The sequence below is a fragment of the Ictidomys tridecemlineatus genome, chromosome 2 (genome assembly GCF_052094955.1).
Source record: "Ictidomys tridecemlineatus isolate mIctTri1 chromosome 2, mIctTri1.hap1, whole genome shotgun sequence".
Lineage (NCBI taxonomy): Eukaryota > Metazoa > Chordata > Mammalia > Rodentia > Sciuridae > Ictidomys > Ictidomys tridecemlineatus.
Window position 1 is genome coordinate 215,392,263 of NC_135478.1, and position 22,535 is coordinate 215,414,797.

General features: G+C 47.0%; 1 protein-coding gene and 1 long non-coding RNA gene across 2 annotated transcripts in view; one reads left to right on the plus strand and one right to left on the minus strand.

Moving 5' to 3' along the window:
* Positions 1-22,535, minus strand: part of Creb3l2 (cAMP responsive element binding protein 3 like 2) — a 113,369-nt gene that overhangs the window by 9,480 nt on the left and 81,354 nt on the right. Inside the window, exons 4-10 of the mRNA XM_005332410.5 lie at positions 20,963-21,050; positions 17,373-17,557; positions 15,481-15,627; positions 14,642-14,700; positions 13,251-13,319; positions 474-573; positions 54-180 (exon numbers count right to left, since the gene is read on the minus strand). Coding sequence (XP_005332467.1) covers positions 54-180; positions 474-573; positions 13,251-13,319; positions 14,642-14,700; positions 15,481-15,627; positions 17,373-17,557; positions 20,963-21,050 — 775 coding nt within the window. The remainder of the gene's footprint in view (positions 1-53; positions 181-473; positions 574-13,250; positions 13,320-14,641; positions 14,701-15,480; positions 15,628-17,372; positions 17,558-20,962; positions 21,051-22,535) is intronic.
* LOC144375472 (uncharacterized) lies at positions 16,144-21,121 on the plus strand. The gene is made up of 2 exons (XR_013435436.1): positions 16,144-16,342; positions 20,913-21,121. It is a non-coding gene; the product is annotated as an uncharacterized LOC144375472 (long non-coding RNA).

Consider the following 22,535-nt stretch of genomic DNA (forward strand, 5'->3'; position numbering starts at 1 on the left):
AGTTCCACAGAAGCAAAACAAGATACTTCCCAAGTGGCTGAGTGCTCTCTTACCAACGGAGGCTGTGTACGGCTCTGGCATGGAATGCTGGCTGGGCAGCGCCATCTTGGTGGCAGAAGGATAGGGCCCATAGCCCTGAAAGAAGCTGCCAAACGCAACAGCAAAGCACAACACGACGACCTGGAAGGGGAAGAGAGAACACAGGAGCTGTCGATGTCAGACTCCACAGAGCAAACCTGTAGATCTGCAATGCCTGGGACAGTGGGAAGACGGACTATCCTCTCCATCAAGGGGCAGTCTGCCAAACTACATCCTCAGGTCACATTGCGGTAATGACATGCAGAGGAACATGCTTGGAGCAGGCTTCAAGGTCTCTCCAGCTGCACAGCACTTGGACTTGACAAGGTGGGAGACACTGGGGACAGGGCACGGGGCCAGGGGTCGTTCCTACACTGTCCCTTTGGGAAACTCACCATAAGGCAGGTGCCAGTCTGCGTGCCAGCTAACTTGCAGGTCCGAGAAACCTTGCCCATCACCAGAGTCTGAAGCTTCTGGAGCTGCTGAAGAAGAGTTCTGCCAAGGGCAACAAACAAGAGCCAGGAAGGGACATGAGAGGTGAGAGATGAATTTTGGTGACCCCTCCACTCAGGTTCCAGGGAAGTTGCTGCAGTCTTGGGTCTCAATTTAACCAGAGTTCTGAGGGACAGATTCTTCTGGGAGAAGATATGGATGCCAGTACCTGCTAGTACCACTGCCCCAGAGCTTGCTGAAGCTCAGAACCAACCTCTACACCTTAACCACTTGTTCTGTTCTGAACAAGAGAAAGCCCTCAAATGATCCCTGCTAAGATGTGACTTGCTTGCCAGACGCTGAGAACAAAGGAAAGCGAACACTGCTATTGGATGGTCACTATGGTTTCAATGTTTGTCACCCACCCCCCACCGCCCACTGCAAAAAAATTATATGGCAAATATGACGGCGGTGGTGAAGAGTGGGGCCTCTGAGTAGGGCATGAGGGTGGAGCCCTCGAGTAGGATTACTGCCTCTATGAGGGATGGACAGACTGGCATTCTTCCCTTGGCACCACGTGTGGACACAACTAGAAGACAGCTTTTAGAACCAGGAAGCCCATCCTCACCAGAAAACAAGTCTGCCAGGCACCCTGACCTGGGTTTCCAGCCTCCAGGGCTGTGAGCAATAAATATCTGTGTTTATAAGCCGCTCAGCTTAGAGTGTGTTCACAGCAGCCTTAATGGCCTAGTGTGGCGGTGATTACGAGGAGAACCCTCTTCACTGAGAGATAAGAAACACTGATGAAAACATAAGAAAGGAGAACAGCCAAGAGAGAGGACAAGGACCAGCAGAGAAAACCAGAAGGGCTGGCCTGAGGTGGCACCTGTGACTTAAAATGGTCACAGTGTCACCGAACAGCGGGCATCCGGATGGCAAACTGAAGGGGAAAGAGAAGGATGAAAAACAGGAAGGTCAAGGAGGCAAAGGGCCATTGCACCTCAGAGCTGAAGTGGTTCTCAAAGGCTCACAGCAGCTCCACACTAGAAACAAAGCCAAAATACCAAAGAGCAGAGCGGCCTGCTCAGCCAGACCCTCAGGCTCAGAGCCAGGGGTCTGAGAAATCAGCCTCCAATACACACGCCTCTTCCTCCTGGGAAAGGCAGAACAGGGGCAGAGAAATAAAAAGTGGACAACTGCACATTCCCTCAAAGAGGTCTGGGGATGAGAGAGCAGTCTGTGCTCCAGGTTGTGTGACATCGGGACCCAGAAAGAGCAGGGACCCAGAAAGAGCAGGTGGCGAAACTCTCTGCAAATCCTGAACACGACAAGGCACAGACAGGGAGCTGAGTGCACACCCTTCTGAACCAGACGATCTGTGTGAATTCTGCATGAGAGTAAGGAAAGAGCTGAAGCCCCTCCTCGCCCTTGTCTCTTTCCCCAACTCCATGCACACAGCAAAGTGGAAACCTTTTTATACGCAGATGTGTTTTCTTGAGTCTTGAAGATTTTCAGAAAATTCATGCAGTGATGTGATGTTGGAGCCACACAGTTTCACTGGAAAACATCAGCAAACCACTGGTTTGCAGAATTCTGGGCTTTCCTAGCCACCTTGCTTCTCAGTCTATCATCTGAAGAGCTTTCAGGTGCTGGACATACAAGCAAGGTTTTCCATGGCTTACAACTTCTCCCAAATTAAGCAAATCCAGGGCAGGCTGGCCATAAGAAAGGTTTTGCTTCAGCAATTTAAATGGATAATGGAAGCAAGAATTTGAGGAGCATATGTATCTGAAGTTTTCTGAACTCAAAAAGCCCTGTGTGGCTTCGTGCAGTGGCACACGCCTGTAAATCCCAGCAGCTCAGGAGGCTGAGACAGGAGAATTGCGAGTTCAAAGCCAGTTTCAGTGCTAAGAAACTCAGTGAGACCCTGTCTCTAAATAAAATACAAAACAGGGCTGGGGATGTGGTTCAGTGGTTGAGCGTCACTGAGTTCAATCCCCAATATCCCTCCCACCCAAAAAGCTTGTGTGATCCTACATGCACATTACAAAGCAGAAGTAATGTGTAATTTTAATAAGTCAAGGAAAATCATTCATCCCATTAAGTGATAGCATTAATTTAATTAATTTATTAATTAATTAATTTTATTAATTTATCATTAAATTAATCTTTTTAATGTGGAGGTCTTTTTTTTTAACTAAATCATGCATTTGTACTTTTTTTGTTTCTGGTTATGTAAAAGTACCATCAGTTTAGACGTGATTTATGTTTATATATATTCTTTAAAAGCATTCTGCATGTTGAGAAATACTGACACATGATTATTTTAAATTGCACTTAAAGGGTTGGGTATCTAGCAAGGTGGCAGAATGGTTCCCTACCGTGTGCAAGGCTCTGGGCTTGATTCCCAACAGTGCAAAAAATAAATTAAAATGAAGCAAATTCCACTTGGAGAAAAAGTTTATAACTAAGTGATCCTTTGCCACGGCATCTTTTTTCCCTCATCAAACCTCTTCTCTCTTCTCGCAGGCCTTCCCCAGAATACCTCCCTTGCGGCCATCAGCACAGCTGCCTTTTCAAAACCACGAGCTGAGTAATCCACTGCCCAGCCGCTTCCTGAGCGAGCATCCATTCTCACAGAGCTGAGATTCTGCTGGTCACAGCACATGTTGGATTAGCTACCACCTATAAAGCCAGCCCCGAAGTCCCTGTTAGGTTCTCCTGGCTGGTGTTTCTGGAAGTTTGCAGGCAGATGTACTAGTGAGCCCTGGGACAAGACCACATAGCACAAACCCCTTCCTCTTGGATGCTGGCTACCTTCTATGATACCAATTTGTAAGGTCTTCGCTGCCTGCTGAACTACAGCAGAGACCCCTGCCTCCTTGGTCTTCTTGAGTGATGCCTGACACTTTTGCTGGGCACCTCAGCTGTGCCCTGGGCACTCCTGGTGCCTGTGTGCTGGTTGGCACTGAGGTGCTGAGGCTTAGTGGAGCGCTCTGTGGGAGTGGGTGAGCTCTCTCCTTCCAGACTTCTGTGACATAGATCTTTCCAGATGGAAACAGAGCCCCAATACTTCTGCTCCAGAATCTTATGGTTTTTGAAAGTGAAACCATCATTTCTATTTTTTACCAATGTCCCTGTTGACTGGCAAACACTCCTCGCTTCCCCTTTGCCCATCCCTTGCTCCTTGTCAGGTCTTAAGAGTGTGAATAGCTAAGAAAACAAATCTCACACAGTGCTCTGAATCTGTCCTCCCCTCCGATTTCTGGTTGGGAAGAGTCTTGTAGGAGGCACCCGGTCCTTCCTAAAACAGACATCCAGCAGGCAGATCCACCTAAAGCCCACAGATAGAAAGCCAAGGTTCAAGGTGGCCCCACCCAGTTACAGGTGCAAAATGCTACAAGTTTGGAAGAAGGACCATTGAAGTCTGGCTGGAGGAAGTGGGAAGCTCTATGCTTACCAACTGTAGGGCCCTTCACTTGACATTCATACTGCATCCGTTCCAAACTCAAAGATGATTATCTGCTGAATCCACTGCAGATGAAAATGGTTGTTCAACGATCCCTGATTTCTAACAGTTTATAATCCAGCTCTTTAAGATGAGCAAACATGCCGTTTAAAATGCATATTTTTATAGTCTGGAATTTTGGTGGAAGGCTATAGGGATGGGTTCTATGCTGTGTGCTGCTGTCCCCTGCTCAGGGTGAAGGTGGGTAAAAATAAACTTAGTGGCTATCCTCATATTGGTCTGATGGTAGAAATGACAACCGGGCAAAGGAACCAACAATTGGCAGATTTTAATCAGAGCAAAGTGGATTAACTCGTCCAACTCAGACAGCTACATAGGTTCCTAGGACCCAATAAACTTTGGGAAATTCGTATACACTCATACCAAACAACAAAAACCACCCTGATTTTCATCCTAAGAAAATAACAGTGACTGGGTTCTAGGAATTGCTTATAGGAATTGCTTATGCTAAAATACTAAGTAGTTGTCTGAAATTCATATAACTAGTAAGTAGAAGACTAAGATGTTGAGAACAGTCTGACCCCACTGCTTGAGTACTTTCTAATATGGCAGAGCACAGTGCCTAATCAGTCACCTAGTAAAATCAACTATGATATACTGCTTAGTTAAGTAGATTTTTCTTGAATTCAATCACAGTAACATCATATTGACAACAGCCCAATGAAGAGATTTGTCCACCATTGGACATGAAAATGTGATTAAAAAGGACCAAACCACACAGAAGGGACAGCCACATTAAAACCCAGGCCAACAGCAATGAAGTGCACACTAGCAAAACTTCAGTGATAACAGCACAAATAAGAAACCACAAAGGCAAATAAACATTCTGTGGTACACTGTTAGATGTAACCAAAGATGAAATGCAGGTGAAAAAAAAAATCTAAGGTATTCCTCACCCTGCTTTAGGTCCCAGGAAGTCCCAGGAAGTCAAGGCTTTATTTAGACAAATGGAAAAGATAGGACCTGTCCCTTTATCAGAAACCCAACAAGTAGAGATGGCATGGCTTTAGGATTGCTCAATGGTACACATAGAGCAGAAAGGAGGGAGACCTGAGCATACACCTCGGAACTACAGGTAGAGTTTCAGTAGGTGCCTCTCATCCAGTTACACAGTCCTGAGACGATGCAGCTAATCAAAGATCATTTCCTTGACCACATCAGCTAATAGGACAATGGGAGAATCACCCCTCCTGGGGCACTCTGGGTTTGCTGAACTCCTTTGAAAAGCACTTGCTGTCTCTGTTCACAGAGGACAGATGAAGCATGTCCTTTTTACTGCCAAGCCTGTGTGACCTTATAACTGATATGCTGATCTGCACTGATGTGGTACTTTCTCTGGTGCCACCAGGACAGATGTCACTAGGCAGTTGTTGCACTGAGGACTTGGATGACAGCTGCTACCCCGATTACTGAAGGGCTGGGTGGAGAAAAGGCAGCCTTCAGATGAAATGGAAAAATTATTTTAACACTAAAGCTATAAAAAAGTCACCCATAGGACAGACCCAATGGTGCCTTCAAAGCTCAATATAAACTTCCCCTTTCTTATTGTATTTTAAATCATCAGTGATCGTGGCTAATTATGGCTTAATGAATTCTTGGGCTTCTGGGAGCAAGATCTTAATTTAGAGAAAGGAATACTCTTAGCATACATTTATCTGGGCCAACAGATTTTTCACGACTTGTTAAACTGGAGTGTCCAACACTTGATTGGAAATGTGGATTTTGTCCTATGGCGAGATGTAAAAATAAACTTAGTGGCTATCCTCATATAGTTCCTTCCAAAAGAGCAGTCGAAAGCAGCTGGCAGACTTGCCCAAAATAAAGCATCCCCTGTATTTTGTGAGGCATATCAGAGGAAATTGGGCAAAACATTTAAAAGTACCCAAGAGTGCGAGACACCATCTTACAATAACCGGGAAACGAATCAGCAGCCTCATGTGTTATCTTTGTATTTGATTTAATTTGTTTCCTTCTATTTCCTTTATTTACAAGAGAGAGCAAAAGACAGTGAGAATAACCATACAGTTATTGCAGGTGGGACTTTGGACACTCAGGTACCTAATTTACCACTGGAGTCAGAACCCAGACCCAGGAAGAAGAATGAACTGGTGGTTCCCAATTACTCGCTGTGTTGGGAGCTTCCACCCGCACCTCTCTGCAGACACACTTCCCATCAATCTTGGAACACATCTTACTTAGGAATGGAAATCAATAGGCAATGATGTGTGTGCACATACGTGTGTATCTAAAACACTCTCTGGGTTGATCAGCCCCCTTCAGAGATGAAGAAAATTTATTACATCCTTCTGGGAGCACCTAGAACAGTAATTTCCAAATTCCCAATTATGAACCACTACTGAGTGGCAAAATTACTTGGGTTGTGACTTGTGTATCTTTTTAATGAAATGGAACTAAACAGGATACACAGAATCAGAGGATATCGTAGGCAGTATTTAAATATTAATTGGTGAAATATACACATTAACTAACTGTACGATTATGTATGTATAGGTTAGTCACATGTATATATCTCTATATAACGTTAGTTATATCATTAGTTGGCTATATGATGTGTGTGTGTGTTCATAAGGTGTGGCTGGTATGTTATTATATGAAATGTAAAATGATTACATAATCAAAAAATTCTGTCATTATTCTAGAGTACATGCACATGCACAAAATATGCCAGTGAATCTCAGGTGGCCTCAGGATGGGATAAAGCATGATGTCCTTCTGAGGCAAAATCCAACCATAATCCCCCTCCTGGCCCAGCCTCGTCATGGAGAGCTAGTGTCCAGCAAGTTCAAGGGCTGGAAGGAGTGTCCAAAAGCTGAAACATCTATAAGGGGGAGGAGGAGGAGGGATGTGATGTTGACAAGTAGCAGTCTACACATTCCGTGAAGACACTTACGGACAATCAAGAGCTATCTCAAACCTCTGAACACTAAGTGTGACATAACGAAAGACAACTACATAAGCTAAAACTCCTGAACTTTGAATTAATGCCTATTTGTATAACCATCTCTGGCTTAAATTTGAGGCATGTTCATGAGGTTCCGGCCAAAATTAAAAAGAAAAAAAAAAAGAATACAAAACGTGTCTTTTTTCTATCCGAGTGATTTCTACATTACGGGAAGTTTTTTTTTTTCCCCCCAGGGACCAGAAAGCATTTCTTTCTTTTTCTTTTTCTTTTTTTTTTATGTTTGTACATTTTTATTGGTGCATTATAATTATATATAATAGTGAGATTCATTATGCCAAATGCATACATGTATGTTTGTGCATTTTTGATAATGACAAAAGTTAAGCCTTAATAATTGGTTAGATCTTAAACATGCTTCAATTTATGTAGCCATCAACTTCCAACATTCAAGTGAACATCAGAAGACAATTGTGACATTAGTTTGATGCTGGAACCCTACATTTCCATGAAATCATAGAACATGCATAAATGACACCGGCCATATTTAGAAGCTACAGTAGTTTAGTTTTGTTGTTTTATTCCCCCACCATCAGAAAGAAAATCCAGACACCAGTTCCAAATTACTGTATTACCTACTGGGCCAGGAACATAAAAAAAAAAAAAAATGGATTCTAGAATATCTCCTGGTTGGTAGAATTTCTAACTTTACACTAAATTACACTAAAATGTCCCTCTAATCCCTCTGGGGAACTTGGTTTAGTCCCCAACAGCTCGGAAGTTTGAGATATTTCCACTTGAGAAGCAAAAGAATACTCTCCGCCGTTCATCTGACTGTGTGGCTTCTCTGTGAGTGGCAGGGAGCTACCATTAGTCTAAAGGAAGTGCAAAGATCTCACATACAGAAGAGGGCAATAGCGTGACCAGTGCAAAGGAACACAGCTGTGCAGACCCAACCGCCCAGGAGGGCCAGAGGGCAGTAGGAGCCCAGACTTGGCTGGAGAGACCGTATCCAGGAATCTCATAGTGATCTTAAAGAATTAAGAAATGGGGTGTTGGGGAGAAGAACTCTAGCTACAAGGAAGGTCAGAGAACAAAATTAAGAAATTCTTAATTCTGATCACAGTAGAGATGGCTGCCAAGACGGGCATGTTCCGCCTTCTGTGGAGTCTAGGGAAAGAGAAGAGCAGAAGCCGCAGGCCACACGTCCTGAGGCTCCTCCTCATCCAGCTCCACGCCAGGCCAACTGTCCATGAGGCGTTCTCAGCATCGGCTGCTCGCAGCGCCCTCCCAGGCTACGTCTGAATTTAGAATTCTTGGACTCCCCAGGAGAGGCCCAGGAGGTTACTAGGATGCACAGAGCCATGCCAGCAGCAGCCCTGCTGTGCTTCTCTTCCCATCCCTGGTCTACCACAGGGGTCAGACGGTCCTGAAGACCCAGGACGTATGATGTCCAGAAGAGACATTGGAGGAGCACAGGAGCTGTTCTGCTGGGGACGGCCAGACCAGAGGCCCTGTCTTATATGGGCCAGTTCTCAAGAACAATTATCAAGATGGTAACCTGGAGAAAAGAAGTAATGCTTCCTCTGGGCACAAAGGCAGGCTTATTTAGTACTTGCTATAAAAGCAGGAGATTCTCCAAGCTCAGGCCACAAACCCATTGAGAGCACAGCACCCACCTGGATCTCCCCTGGACTCAAGGGCAAGGAGAACTGAGGCAAATTCCCTGGTGCTCACACTGCCTCCTGTGCTGGGTGACACGGCCCTTTGTCTTGGACTCAGGAATCTCATGTCTTCTATAAGTAAGGTCAAACTGAATCCCAGACCTGATACGCTGGGAAGGATTTCATGGGTGCACCTGCCTAAGTTCAAATTCCATGCACAGCCTCCACAAAGAACTGTTTATGGCCACTCCACTGGCCTCAGGGGTACCCCCTGGTCACCTGGTTTGTTCTTCAAAGAGCAGACTCAGAGTACAAAACCACACAGACCCTGGAAATGGGCAGAGGCCCTATGGTCAGAGAATTCTAGGACCCCAGCTACCAGGGCAGGTCTAGAAGGGGCAGGGCAGAGTTCTGGTAGACACATCCCTTTGTCCTGCTGACTGCTCATCCCATGAAGAAGGAACGGGTGCAAGACAGCCAGAGCAGGGGCTCTCCTGTCCAGATCTAAAACTGGTCCCATCCTGGGTGAAGAAAGAGAGGCCCAGCAGCAGGAGAAAACAAGGCAAGAGCCTGGTTAAAAGTTAAGTAGTTGAGTCCTGTACCCTACTCCACTCCTAAATGTTTGGATGGTGTTAACCTCACAGGACCTCAGCCTCTCCTCCTGTAAAATAAAGTGATCAGCGGTTAAAAAAGATGATATCTAAAGTGTATTTCTAAGCCCCTATGCTCCCAAAAATCACAGCTAGAGGAGAGGGACGGTAGCTCACAGCCCTGTCGAAGGATAAGAATAAAATGAGTCCAGATGGAGCAAACCGAGCCACACGCACACCTAAAACCGATGTGCTGGGTAGGAAATGTGCATCACTTATGTGGAAGAAGAGGATGTAAGCAGAAGAGACAGTGTGTGTCAAGAAGGAGAGAAGGTGGGGCCATCCAGAGAGCTAGCAGATCAGAGAGAACAAGGACAAGCTTAGGGAAGCAGAGAGGACTCTCTAGCAGACACACATGGGCACCGCCTGGTAAGTGAAAATGTGTTTCCTGATGAAGAAGAGCCCTGGGGAAACCATCTCACTTCCATCTCACACATTTCTTGATGGCGTGCAATTAGTGAATCGTCTCAGCAAAGAAAGTGCCGAGGTGCTTCCACAGCATGTCAGCTCTGCCCCAAGAGACTCCTGGAGAAGGGTGAAGAGAGTGTCCTTCTCTCCTGGCTGACCCTGCCCCCTTTCAGTGTTCTGAGCTCAGATAAAAGGGTCTTTCCCCCTGGAAACCAACCCCACGCTAGGAGGTTACTGCTTAGTTCAGTTTAAACAAAAAGATTCACAAGTGATTTATAATCCAAGCACTAAGGTTCATCTGGAGAGATGGAAAAGTCCCTGTAGCCTAAAACCAGGAAAATGTAATAAAGAATCCTTTTCCTTCCATTTGGTTAATGACGAGACACATGCGCATTCTCCTGCCACGTCACGCCACACCGTGCGAGATGGCGCTATGGCACCAAGGTCTCCCACTCACTTCTGGTGGCCCAGGATCCTGTCCATGTATTGCAGTTATTTCTCCTCTGTCCTGCTGCTTCCAGAGGATAATAATGAAAGAAGCATCAACAGGAGCATAAACACAGCTGTGCATTCAGTCAGCTCAGCCCTGGGCTTAGGTCAAGCACCGGGTCACCCACAAGGTATAATGTGCCTAAGTCTTCTCTTACCATGTGCCCCAAATGGCAGCTCCCTGCATCTGACTTGGGGCAGGGGATTGCTGGTGCTTGCACTGTAGTCATTTTGGCTAATTTGAAGTCCTCTGAGCAAGGGGAGGTCCTGGGTGGGGAACAGGAGCAGGCGGCACTGTAGGTCATGGGCCCTGTTTCAACAGCAGCTCTGCTTTGGTTATTTCCCTCTCAAGTTGAAATACACTAAAACCCACTGATCTCAGATATCATGGCCCTAGCAGCTCCCTCGTAAAATTATCTGTGAAAGGATTACGGGGAGGAATTAACTGTCAGCCACAACCGCCACACAAAGGCTGTTCACCAGGAGAAAATTTGAAGAGGAAGCAAAGTGAGGAGAACACACAGAGCCACTGGTGGGAACCGTAACAGAGGCTCACAACCGTCAAGGGACATGGTGACAAGTATTCCCAGACAGAGGAAGATAAATACTGCACGGTGTCACTTATGTGTAGAACACTTTTTAAAAAGTCAAACCCAGAAAGAGGAGAGCGGCACAGTGGCTGCCCAGGGCCAGGAGGTCAGTGAGAGGGGACGCTGGTCACCGTGTAGAGACTTCCATTTATAGAATGGGCAAGTTCTGGGGACCTGACATTCAGCAGGTGACTACAGTGTGACCCTGCATGTGCTAACAGGGTAGGCCTTTGGCGTCTGCACAGAAGAAAAGGAGAAAGAAGAAAGAAAGAAAAAGGAAGAAAGAGAACAAAAAGAGGGGAAAAAAGAAAAAAATGTGGTAACTGAGGCGCTGAGTTGCTAATTCACTGGATTGCGGTCATTTCTCAGTGGACACACATGTCAACCCATGACACCACACCCTTTAAAAATGAAGAATTGTACCTCAGGAAAGCTAAAAATAAACAAAACCACAAAGAAATTTTCCTTCTCTAATGAATGTCCTCCAATAGCCCTGGTCACATTCAGATACCCACGTCATGACAGAGATTCTTTAAATGGAGGTTCAAATAAGAATTCTGTAGAAATATAGTGATAGAAATATATGTCCAGTGCATTTTTGTTAAATGAACACAGGAGCATGTTAAATGGTGACACAGGACACTGAGACAGTGGAGATGACAGGATGACAGACTCAGTTCCTTACTACAAAACAAGCAAAGGGAGGTAGAGCCTATAGATGAAAGGTACATTGGTATGTAACAGGCACATCAACCAGTTTGAACATATGGAATCTGGATTCTGATTTAAACCAACAAGCAAAAATGATGTTTGAGATGATTAAAGAATAAATAAATACTCAAGACACCGCACCATCAGCTGCAGAGGGGAAGAGAGACCCTTCCCCAGGCCAGGTGGCCTTTAGGTTCTTCTCCCTCACAGACACCCAGGTGGCTTCAGCCCCAGCCCTGCTGTGCCTCTGCTGCCCCCATGTGGCCAAAGAAAGGCATGGCACCAGAGTCGCTAGAGAAGATGAGTTTCCAAATTCATCTTTGATAAATTCCTCTTCCCCTTCACTCAAGTGGTCAGAATCTGTCCCACTTGTGGACATGCTGCTTCCACAGCAGCAAGTGTCAGGAGAGGTGCTGGGAACTCCTATCTGCACAGGATGCTAAAGGGATGGCTGTGGACTCTGGATGGGGGAGCAAGAAGCAGAAAACCAGCCAACTCAGGAAATACCCCTGGGGAGGGAGTGCAGATAGACAAGGGAGAGATGAAGCCTAGAGAGACTGGCAAAACCGTGGCATCTGAAACCATCAGATCAGCACAGTGCCACCCTGAGCTGGTGGTGCTTCCCCCCAGGGGGCTGTCTGCTGCAGAGCACTGAAGGTGAACTGCTCTTGACCTGCTCTATGGGCACACATTCCCAGAGAGGCAGAGGGAAAGTCAGTGGGCTCCCAACGTCCAATACTCCCACTTACAGGAGTTTTAACTTCCTGCTGTTTGAACAACAAACCATGGAGATTCAGGAAATGTAATGTTATTGTCCAAAATATACAAGATTTAACCTGATCCCTTAACCTTTGCAAAATTGTTTTTAGACATTAATGCTGAACCCTAAAATGGGCTTACCTCCCTCAGACCCATTTTTCTCTGTTTGACATGGTAAGAATGTACTGTGCATGCATATGAACACACACTCTGGATGAAACGCCCCCATAGCCAGTTTCTTACCCCATCCCTAAACACCCTACATATGACCCAGAGTTCAATCTTAATGTGGTCTTCCTATATTGAGGCTTCAGAGACACACTCTAGCTGCAAATGCAGGTCTAGCACCAGTGCTGCATGACCTTGAGAAAGTTGCCTAACTTTTTTGAGTATCAGTTACCTCCTCTGCCTAAGGAAGAAAATAATAGCACCATCTCCTCAAACGGCTAAGTGAGTTAATATGTGGGAAGTGCTTACAAGTGTGCCTGGCACAAATGCCAAAAAGAATTCATTGACTCAGTCCCATAGTTAGCTTTTCAAAATGGGTTTGAGATGTAATTCATGGACTGATTTTAAAAAACATAATTTTCTGTATTTTTTAAAACTAATAAACACATGTGTTACCAAAATCAGGTGGCCAGTGCCTCCCTGTCTACCTCTCAAGTTTGGTGTCATTTTTCTGGAGAATTAGACCTATGGACTTTATTTTCTCTGAGACTCTAACTTCCTTATAATAGCTTGTCAGGATCAGCCTCCCCATGGATTCTATAATTTTTAGGAAAAAGGAAAGAACATGTGTGTTTGTCTGTGTGCGTGAGAGTACACATGTGTATGCATGTTTTATGTGTGCATGTCTATGCGTGTGCACATGTGAGTGTGTGCATATGTAGTGGCTATCCTGCGCGTCCTGGTCACACACGCATTCAGTGGACCCTCCTCCACGTTGTGGTCCTGGATTCTGCGAGGTCTTCCCCGCCTTCTGCCCAGCAGCCCATCAGTTCCCACTTGGGGGACACTTGCCTGTTGGTGTTCTCCAGAACTTCCACCTTCTTCCGAAGTTCCAAGTTCTCAGTTGAACAAGACTCCACTCTACGGAGGAGAGAAAGAAGAAACTCAGTTATTCTGTGCAGAGCAAACTCAGACAGGAGCTTGGGTGAAGGTGGGTGGGATCAGAAAAAGAAGAGGGGGCTCTGCTACTCCAGTGAGGTGAGGGAAAGAGCTGAGGCAGCTGGGGTTGGGAGGAGGGAGGAGGCAACGAGAAATGGAGGGACTGAGGAAGGAGGGCCTCAGGACCGGGAGGTGGACACGACCCTGCCTCCTCACCATCCTCCCCACATCCTCACACTTCTCCTCTGTCCTACAGAGATGTGGGGCCACTGGCTCTTCTTCTGGCCAGAAGGACTGGGATGAAACCATGGGGCTTGGGTGGAGGCAAAGGAAGGGAAGAACCCAGGACTAGGAATCTGGGTGCTGGGGCCTGCCTGCCCAAAAGGGGCAGTGAAGAAATTCCATGAAATATCTTGACCCTGGATGCCTTTAGGAAACAATGGAATGGAATGGGACCCCTTAATGCTAAATGGCCAATTCCTAAACCAGATGATAGACAGGTGATAACTTTCAATGGAACCTTCTAGAACCAGTCCACATCCCCACCCATTCTTGCCTCCAGATGTATAGAAAGACTCATCTCTAGGTCTGGGATCCCTTTCCTATATTAAAATTGGCATTAGCTTGTCAGCTAGAGAACATTTTCTAGGGCTAATAAAAACTGAATTTAATTCATACTTTCTCTCTCTCTCTCTCTCTTTTTTTTTTTTTTTGTACTGAGGATTAAACCCAAGGGCACTCAACCACTGAGCCACATCACCAACACATTTTATATTTTATTTAGAGACAGGGTCTCGCTGAGTTGCTTAGGGCCTTGTTAAATTGCTGAGGCTGGCTTTCAACTTGTGATTCTCCTGTCTCAGCCTCCTGAGCCACTGGGATTACAGGTGTGGGTGCCACTGTGCCCAGCTAATTCATACTTTTTTAAAGCCCTCCTGATATTCTAAGCTTTTCAGAAGAAAGTGTGGCTTCAAGTGACAAAAAGCCAGTCACCCACAGCATGAGTTACAGTGCCCCCTCTGGTGAGATCTGGGAATGTGCAGGAAGGTGAACAATGCTTCTTGTTTGTAAGGAAGCTTTTGAGGAAGGACTCAGGGATCCTTGGATGCCCTGGAAGACTGAGCATGCTTTTCCCTCTTGGTCATTATAAACGCCCCTCCCATAACCACTAGGTGGCAGGCAAGACGCAGGCAACAGCCCAGGGGCCCAGGGCTGTGCAAAGGCAGCCTGCCTTCCAGAGCCAGCAGGCTCCCCCCTCTCTGTGACCATTGCCCAATAAACACAACCAGCGGACAGCAGCTTACTTCTTCTCCAGGCTGTCCATGTATTCTTTCTTCTTTCTCCTACTTTCCTGGGCAGAAATCTGAGAAATAGGAGAGAGAGAAAAGATGAATTTCCAGCTCTATAACTAACCCATTTATGCATGAGTGGAAGACAGGTGCTAAGGTGCGAAGCCCTGCTTCCCCTGGGGGCCACCTGCCCTGTCTAATCTGCAGCTCACCCACTGGCCACCTTTGTCCCCTGCTTCAGCTGAGCTTGCACCACCTGGATGAAGATAATGCCCACCTCTCTCGCTCCTGCCTTCCTCCTCCTCTCCACCTCCCTCCTGCTGTCTCTGCCTTGGTCACGACCCTGGGCCTCACCAGCCTTGCCCAGCCCTGGAGGGGCCCAGTACTGGGAGAAGGCAGAGCCCAGAGACCAAACCACTGCAAGATTCTCTACCACAAACCTCTATCAAGAAAAAAATAAGTAAACACCCCAGTGAATTGTATTTATTTATTTATAAATGATATACATGTCTGCTAGAGAAAAAATGTGGCATACATCATAAAAGTGAAATTAAAGGGCTGATATTTTTAAAGTATAAATTTACGTGGAAGTTATCATATTGTTCCCTGCTGCTGACTGTGCTGCTGGGTACCGAGGAGCACGCACATGGCATTGAGAGTCCACGGCCCAGAGCAGATGGAGCAGGATGAAGGAAGACGGGGTGGGTGCTGGGTGCACTCTCGGCTAAGGGAAGGGCTGACCCTGGGTCCCCACCATAGTGCAGGCCAGCACTGGCCCTTGGGAAGGGGGCAGGGCCTGTGGGTTTCTGCTCGCTCTCTCTGTTCACCGAAGGGCCTAGGTCTGAAGGGCTCACCTTGTTCTTGATCTTCCTCCGGATCTTCTTCAGGGCCTTCTCCTCTGATTTGGTTAGGGGCAGTTTGGTGGGAATGGGGTAGCCCTCAGCCATCAGGGTCCTCTTCTCCTCCTCGGTCAGGACCAGGGGACCTGATCCCTGAAGCTTCTGTGCAGATCAAGGAGCAGGAAAGGTCAAGGAAGAAAGCGGGACATGCTACGAGACCCTCCTGACGGGCAAGGAGGAAAGGGACCCGTGAGCTCTGGGTGGGAAGCAGGTCCTTTAAAATGGAAGCACGGGTGGAGAAGAGATGCTGGTGTGCGGGCTTTAGCCCTAGGAGGACCGTGCAAGGCGTTTCCCAGGAAGGGCCCCAGGAGCCAGCACACAGGAAGTCAAGGTACAGAATTCATGGCCCATGTCCCTGGAGACTTCCAGGCCTCAGAGTGAGGACAGATTCACTTTGTGCAAGAGTTTTGTTCTCCTTCTGAAAATGTCCTCTTGCCACTGGCTCTCTACACACCAGGGCTGCTCCTGGCCTGAGGTCCCAGAGGTACACCTGCAGGCACGCTCCACGGGCGTCTGGCTTCAACACTCCTAGACTCCACCCGCAATGAAGACGCAACTGCAGTTCATCTCGTTTGGCCCAGAACAGAACGGCATGTGCACATTAGTCACAGAGTCCCCCGTAAATAGAGCTGCAGGCACAGAGCCTCAGGACTCACACCCTCTCTCAGGTAGCTTATGGTCAAGGCTATGAGACAGAGTTGGTGCCCGTGGAAGGATGAAAGTCATCGAATGCTGAACTATAATATTAACTGTGGGTGCATTAAGAATGCGGAGAAAGAGAGCACCTATGTGATCATGCGACAAGAGAAGGCTCAGGGTAAGTCAGGGGACTCGAGCTGAGCCTCCTGCCGAGGGGGATGATCTACATGAGAGAAAGAAGGGCATTCCTAGAAAAAGGCATGTTCTGGGACCCAACCCAGAGCCTGCTCCTGGAGGGGGTTAGGGAGCTCAAGAAGCAACAGAGGCCAGCCACCTCCTATGCAGCAGGATGTCAGGGCCTCGTGCCTATGGGTGGTGACAGGGACACAGCGTGGCTGCCGGGCAAGTGTGTGACAGGGGGAGACGTCCTCTACAAAGGTGGAGGATGGACTGTGGGGAGGCCCATGGTGATCTAGGAGGAGGCTACTCGGGTGATCCAGAGTGAAGACTCAGGTGCGAGTGGAGAAGGAAGGGTGGACAGGGTGGATCCCTCTCTCAGGGATTCCATAATGGTGACAAGGACATGGGTTACTATGGATCTAGAACTTGTGGGAAAAAATTATGTGAATAGAGAGGTGGTTTGTGAAGACATTTTAAATATTTTGCTTTGTTTATATTTGCGTCATGATATTATAAAATTTTTAAAAGTTGACTATAAAGACTTCATAGATACCAATTCACTCTCTAGAAAAACAAAGTCCTTTTACCTCCTTTTTATTTGGAAAACAGTGTCTTTATGTTTGTGGGGCACAAATGACGATTTGGGACTTCTAAGTAAATATTTATGGTATAATTTTGAGGATAAAAGAACAAGATTCTCATTTCTCATGCTTACAGGTCTGTACCACAAACACATGAATTAAAAACTGGAACTGTGTCCATAGAAAGATAGACAAGTGTGGTAGCGAGGTGAGATTGATGGGTTGTTTTTAAAAAATGTTCTTTAAGGTTGTTAACATCCTGCTTTACAGCTGGTTATAAGCCAAAATAAACCTCTTTTCTTTATAACCTACCCAGTCTTGGGTATTTTGTTATAGCAACACAGAACAGACTAAGACAATTAGTCACTGAACAGAAACTTCGTTACAAGAGCAAAAATCAAACTGAGAGGGTCCATGTCTACCCAGAAAGGCCCACCAAATACTTACGTGAGGAGCTGTGAGAAGAGGGGAACTGGAAAGTGCAGAGGGGCCCCGGGGCACGGCCCTGGCAGGACTGTGGGTCTGAGGCAGACCAAAGGGGTGCAGGCATGGGTTGGGACTCAGGCTGCCCTCTGAGTCACTGCTGTGGCTGCTGGGAGGGGTTGGGGGTAAGTGCAGATGGTCCACGGAGGCTGGAGGAAAGAAAGCACATTTAATCTCCCACAGAGCAGCCGCAGAGCAGGCCTGGGGGTTTGGGCCCACCACATACATGCACATGGTGGAACTTGGGAAGAGGACTCTCCATGAGCTGACCTGGAGACCTCTCCTAGGTACGTTCAGAAGAGAACCGTGTATACAGTCGTCTTCCTTTTGTACAAAGGAGAGAAGACAGACTCATATTTGCTTGCATTGGCACAAAGAAACAAACACTGGTGGTACACACAAGATGGCCCAGAGCAGGCAAACTTAGGGTAGACGGTGACAGGGTGCTGACAAGTCTTCCCACTGTACCCTTTCCAGACGGTTTAGAGTGTTTGATTTGTACACTGTGATAATGCATCACGTACTCTAAACCAAAGTACTCTTAACAGCAAAACCTAGGCGCGGTCATGGGGTGCTTAGAGAAAAACACATTCGTTTCTGGAAGGCTGTGCATAGCGGGGCCCACAAGAAGATGCCTGGCATTATTCATTCAGAAAACACCAAATCCACTTTAGAAAAATGAGCAGGCTCAGGAAAAATAAACAGGGGGTGTAGGGGCACCGTCTCCCGCAAAGCCCTTCCTCAGGAGGTGTGCCACACTCTGCCAGGGCCCACGGAGCCTAATGGTGTCAGGTAGCACCTCCCGCGTGGCTGGCAAGCACACTGAGGTGGTCCTCCCTCTTTTTCTGAACAGCAGATATTTCTGTTGTGCCAGCCACTGTTCCTGGGCCAAGCGAGATGACCTCCATGAGCCCTGCGCCCCAAGCCGCTCCTGGGCCCCAGACAACACAGCCCTTGGTGCAGCAGCTGGGGACTGGGCGGGGAGCCTGGGGCTTTCCACACACCTGGGCCTGCTCAGCCTGGGCGGGGGCTGCTGAGGCCGGGCAAGGCCTGGGCCCTTCAGCTCCTGTTCCTGTCTTCAAATGCTGATGCCCGAGGCCCCAGGGACAGGAGAGCCTTTCAGAGCCACAACTACTGACCTGAGGAAATGGGCCCCAGCAGAGCTGCCTGGGACTGCCGGCTGTCCTACCCCAAGTCATGAACGCCAGGTCACAGTGGGTAATACTCACAGTGGGTCATGCTCCCTCCCCCACAGGCCCAGCCCACTTCCCTTCCTTCCCTCTCTCGTTCACACCCTCTCTCCCTCTCCAACATCCTGCAGGGGCACCTAGGTGCTGCTTCTGTCTATTTTTCTCTTCCAAAGTCTTACTAGGAGCTCCCTGGTCATTTGAGTGCCTGTGGGTATTCTTAAAGCTAAAGAATATTCCCAAACAATCCTACAGACTCTGTTCCCAACCAGCCTGCTAAAACCTGCTGGCAGTCAGGGGGACAGGTTGTGCCAAACATGCACGTGCCTGGATGGAAAGAAGGAGTCCCATGAATGTTCACCAAGTGTTCCCAATGAACACTACGGCACTTTATGATAAACAAACAAACCAATAATAAGAGAGACAGGAAAACAGGAAACAGACTAACCTATTGGAGGCTCCACACTGTGCGATTACATTCCCAAGGGCTAGCCAGAGAGCCTAGAGCAACCCCATCCCTCTCACTTGGCACAGTTTATTCTAATGGTTTTCTCCTTTCCAAGCAGGGGGTATCCCCCAGAAAACAGAAACAGGACGACAGGAAGAGCCAGGGAAGCAGACTCCAATCTCATCTTTCCCACCCACGGAGAGCTGCTGGCCTGGCCACAGGTGCCCCAATATCCGATTTCTAAATCCCATTTGAAATGCCGCTCTTGGGTTACTGAAAGATCTGGGGACAACAAGCGACTCTGCCCAGAAACTGTGATGCATTCAAGGATATTGAATTTCCTGATCTTTCCACCCAGGATCATGAGGAAGGGCTGCTATTTCCTTGGGTCTTGAAATATTTCTCCTCCAGTGACCTGCATTCTGAAGCCACTATGGGATCCATTGTTCCCGAGATGACATTCTCTGAACCATATTACAACACAAATTAAAAGAGCAGAGTCACAACCGGAGCCATAAAAACGAAAGGAACCACCTTCAAACTGCATATAAAGTGGAAAAGCATCCATGTGTATCATTCATCGCCAAAGAAGAATGTCTCCACATAGATTCCAGTCGATATCACTTAAGAACTTTAACCCTTTCTTTCCGAGAGTGGAGGTAAAGAAAGGGCCAAGGCTGATTCAGTGGTCACAGTTCAAGTCCTGAGTCAGTCCCTCATGCAATGAGGCAGATTATACGTCCATGAGAAAGACTCAGGGGTAACGTTCACACATTGATACACTGCAGTGCAAACACATTTCTAAGACCATTATACGTGCTGATCTCTTGCTTGTTGCCCACAGGATGAACTGTATTTTTAAACACATATTGATCAAATTACATGATGTGCTCCGGCAATTACATACAATGCCGTTATTATTTATCATTATTATGCGTTAATAAAAATTTTCAAAAGATAGATTAAAAAGGGAGGTGAGAGCGTGAACAGCAGCCTGGAACTGAGAGGAGCAGGGATCTGCACGGAGGCATCTGTATAAACAAGACACAGATTGTCCCTAGGCTTCCTGAGGCACAGAGGTCGCATCCAGGATCCCTGCTATGGGCTTTGCAGGAGAACCCAAGAGAGAGCAGGGAAAGAAAGGAGCAAGCGAAGCAACCTCAAGGATGACATTACTTAGCTCTACACAGATGGCAAGGAGGGGTACACTGCTAGAGGCCACAAGTGCCCTAAAGCAACGGGGCTCCTTGCAACTGCTATTAAATGTTATCTGAACACTGCATTGTGCCAAGCATCGTGGCACATGCATGCACTCCCAATGGCTGGGGAGGCTGAGGAAGGAGGATTACAAGTTCAAGGACAGCCTCAGCAACTTATCAAGGCCCTAAACAACTCAGCGAGACCCTGTCTCTAAATAAAATATAAAAATGGTGTGGGGATGTGGCTCAGTGGTTAAGCACCACGGGGGTTCAATCCCCGGCATCAAAAACCAAAACAAAGCCTGCATTGTCCAGGTGGCCAAGTGATGAGTTCACTTTCCAGAGGGTGGAATCACTTGTTTTGACTAAGCAAGTGCCTGTGTGGACGGCTGTGCCCTTGTGGGGCTACAGAAGGTTCACACCAAGAGGGCACAGGACAGCGGGTCTGGTCACCTGTGACCACATTGTAGTAGTCTATAAGGTGTTTGAAAAATCACCCTGGTTTGGAGTAAAAGGGAAGTTAACACTTGGCTGGAAATGAGGCATGTGCCTTTGGGGAAAAGAATATTTAGCTTTCAAAATATTTCCGTGGAATCCAGATTCTTTAAGAAGCGAGCTATTCCCCAGAACCAACTAAACCAGCACTCTTGCTGTTCCCCCTTCTCTTTAGGCCGTGTGAACCCACAGTGCACTGAAGGAACGCAGGAACAAGGGACACACCTTCTTTAGAAGAGAAGTTTAGGAACTGATCCACTTCATGAGGCTCCAGCTTAATCTTGGGAATAATTGTCTGGCATGAGGAATCGACCTGGAAGAAGAATTTCAAACACAATTTTTAAAATAATTTTTTAAAATATTAAAAAAATAGTTGGACACATACCTTTATTTTATTTATTTATTTTTATGTGGTGTTGAGGCTCGAACCCAGCGCCTTGGACATGCCTAGGAGAGCGCTCAACCGCTGAGCCACATCCCCAGCCCCTCAAACACGATTTTTCAAAACAAATGCCAGCCTTGAAGAACCAGAGATAGCTATCTGTCCCCTGACCCCCATCTCTGGAGCACAGCAGGGCAAGGCTGCTTCTCTGACCGTCCCCCTCGTCCCACCTCCTCCCTGCCAAACCTGGCGTTACAGCCCAGGGGCTCTTAGAACTCTAACAGGAAAAGCCCCAGGCTCACTTACCAGTGCATATTTCTATTATTTTGCGGTAACCTAAAGGCATTTTATCACAAAACATTCTGGTAAATTTTTAAAGGGCCACAGGCTTCCTGTCTGTCCCACAGCAGGGACTGTGTGCATCAGATCCTTCCTCCCCAGGCATGTCCACCAAATACCCAGCAGGGAAGAGAAGAGATATCTGGCCCATTCTTGGGAAGCAAAAGAATGGTCCTGAGCAATGTTATTCTTAAATCAACTGAACAAAAACCTCATGAATGAGGAGATGTCTGCATATCTCAGGAGCCCCGCCTGGCAGAGGCTCAGGAAGCTACTGAGGAAGGGATCCTAGCCTGCAGCTGCACAGGGCTTTCCTCTACAGCCCCTCCTCTGCAGGAGGAGGCAGCTGTGTGTCGGTGGCTCTCCTGATCATGATCTTTTCCAGGACATGGAGACACTAAATCCTGATCCCAGGAGATCTTACTTAGTGAATGTTAAGGGAGTCATTGCTTCTAACCTGACCTGTAGAACTTAGGAAAGTCAAGACCGGCTCCAACGTCTGTAAGAAGATACATGAACATGACGCTGGTCCATTATTGGACCCTGGAAATACCCAGAGAGAAGGCAGAGTAGAATTAAACTCTACTTGCTGTAGACCTGGACTCAAGCAGGAAAATATTCCTGGTTTCTTACACTTGCCACAGGTAACAACAGGAACAGTAGGCAGGAGATTTATGGAGCGGGTAAGGGCAGCTCAGCACTGTACTGGAGAAGTAAAATATTACCCAGGGGCTGGCATTCCCTCCCAACAGCCATGGCCCTGTCAGGTGTGGGTTAGACATCCTCTAAACCTCTCCCTTTCCACTGGCTTCAAAGTCACTGTCACAGGGACTTTTACTTACTTATTTAATTTACCATGGGTACTCTGGATTTTTTAAATTTTGTTATAGCAATCAAAGGGAAAAAAATGAAATCCACTTTAGTATTAATTTTTGTGGACAATTCCTTTAAAGTTGTGATATGATCCATACTTGATACCAAATCAACATATTCTTGGTATTTTCCTGCACATATGCATAAATACACAGTTATATGCCCTTAAGTCGATATAGCCACTAGAATAAAGGCCTTATTGAA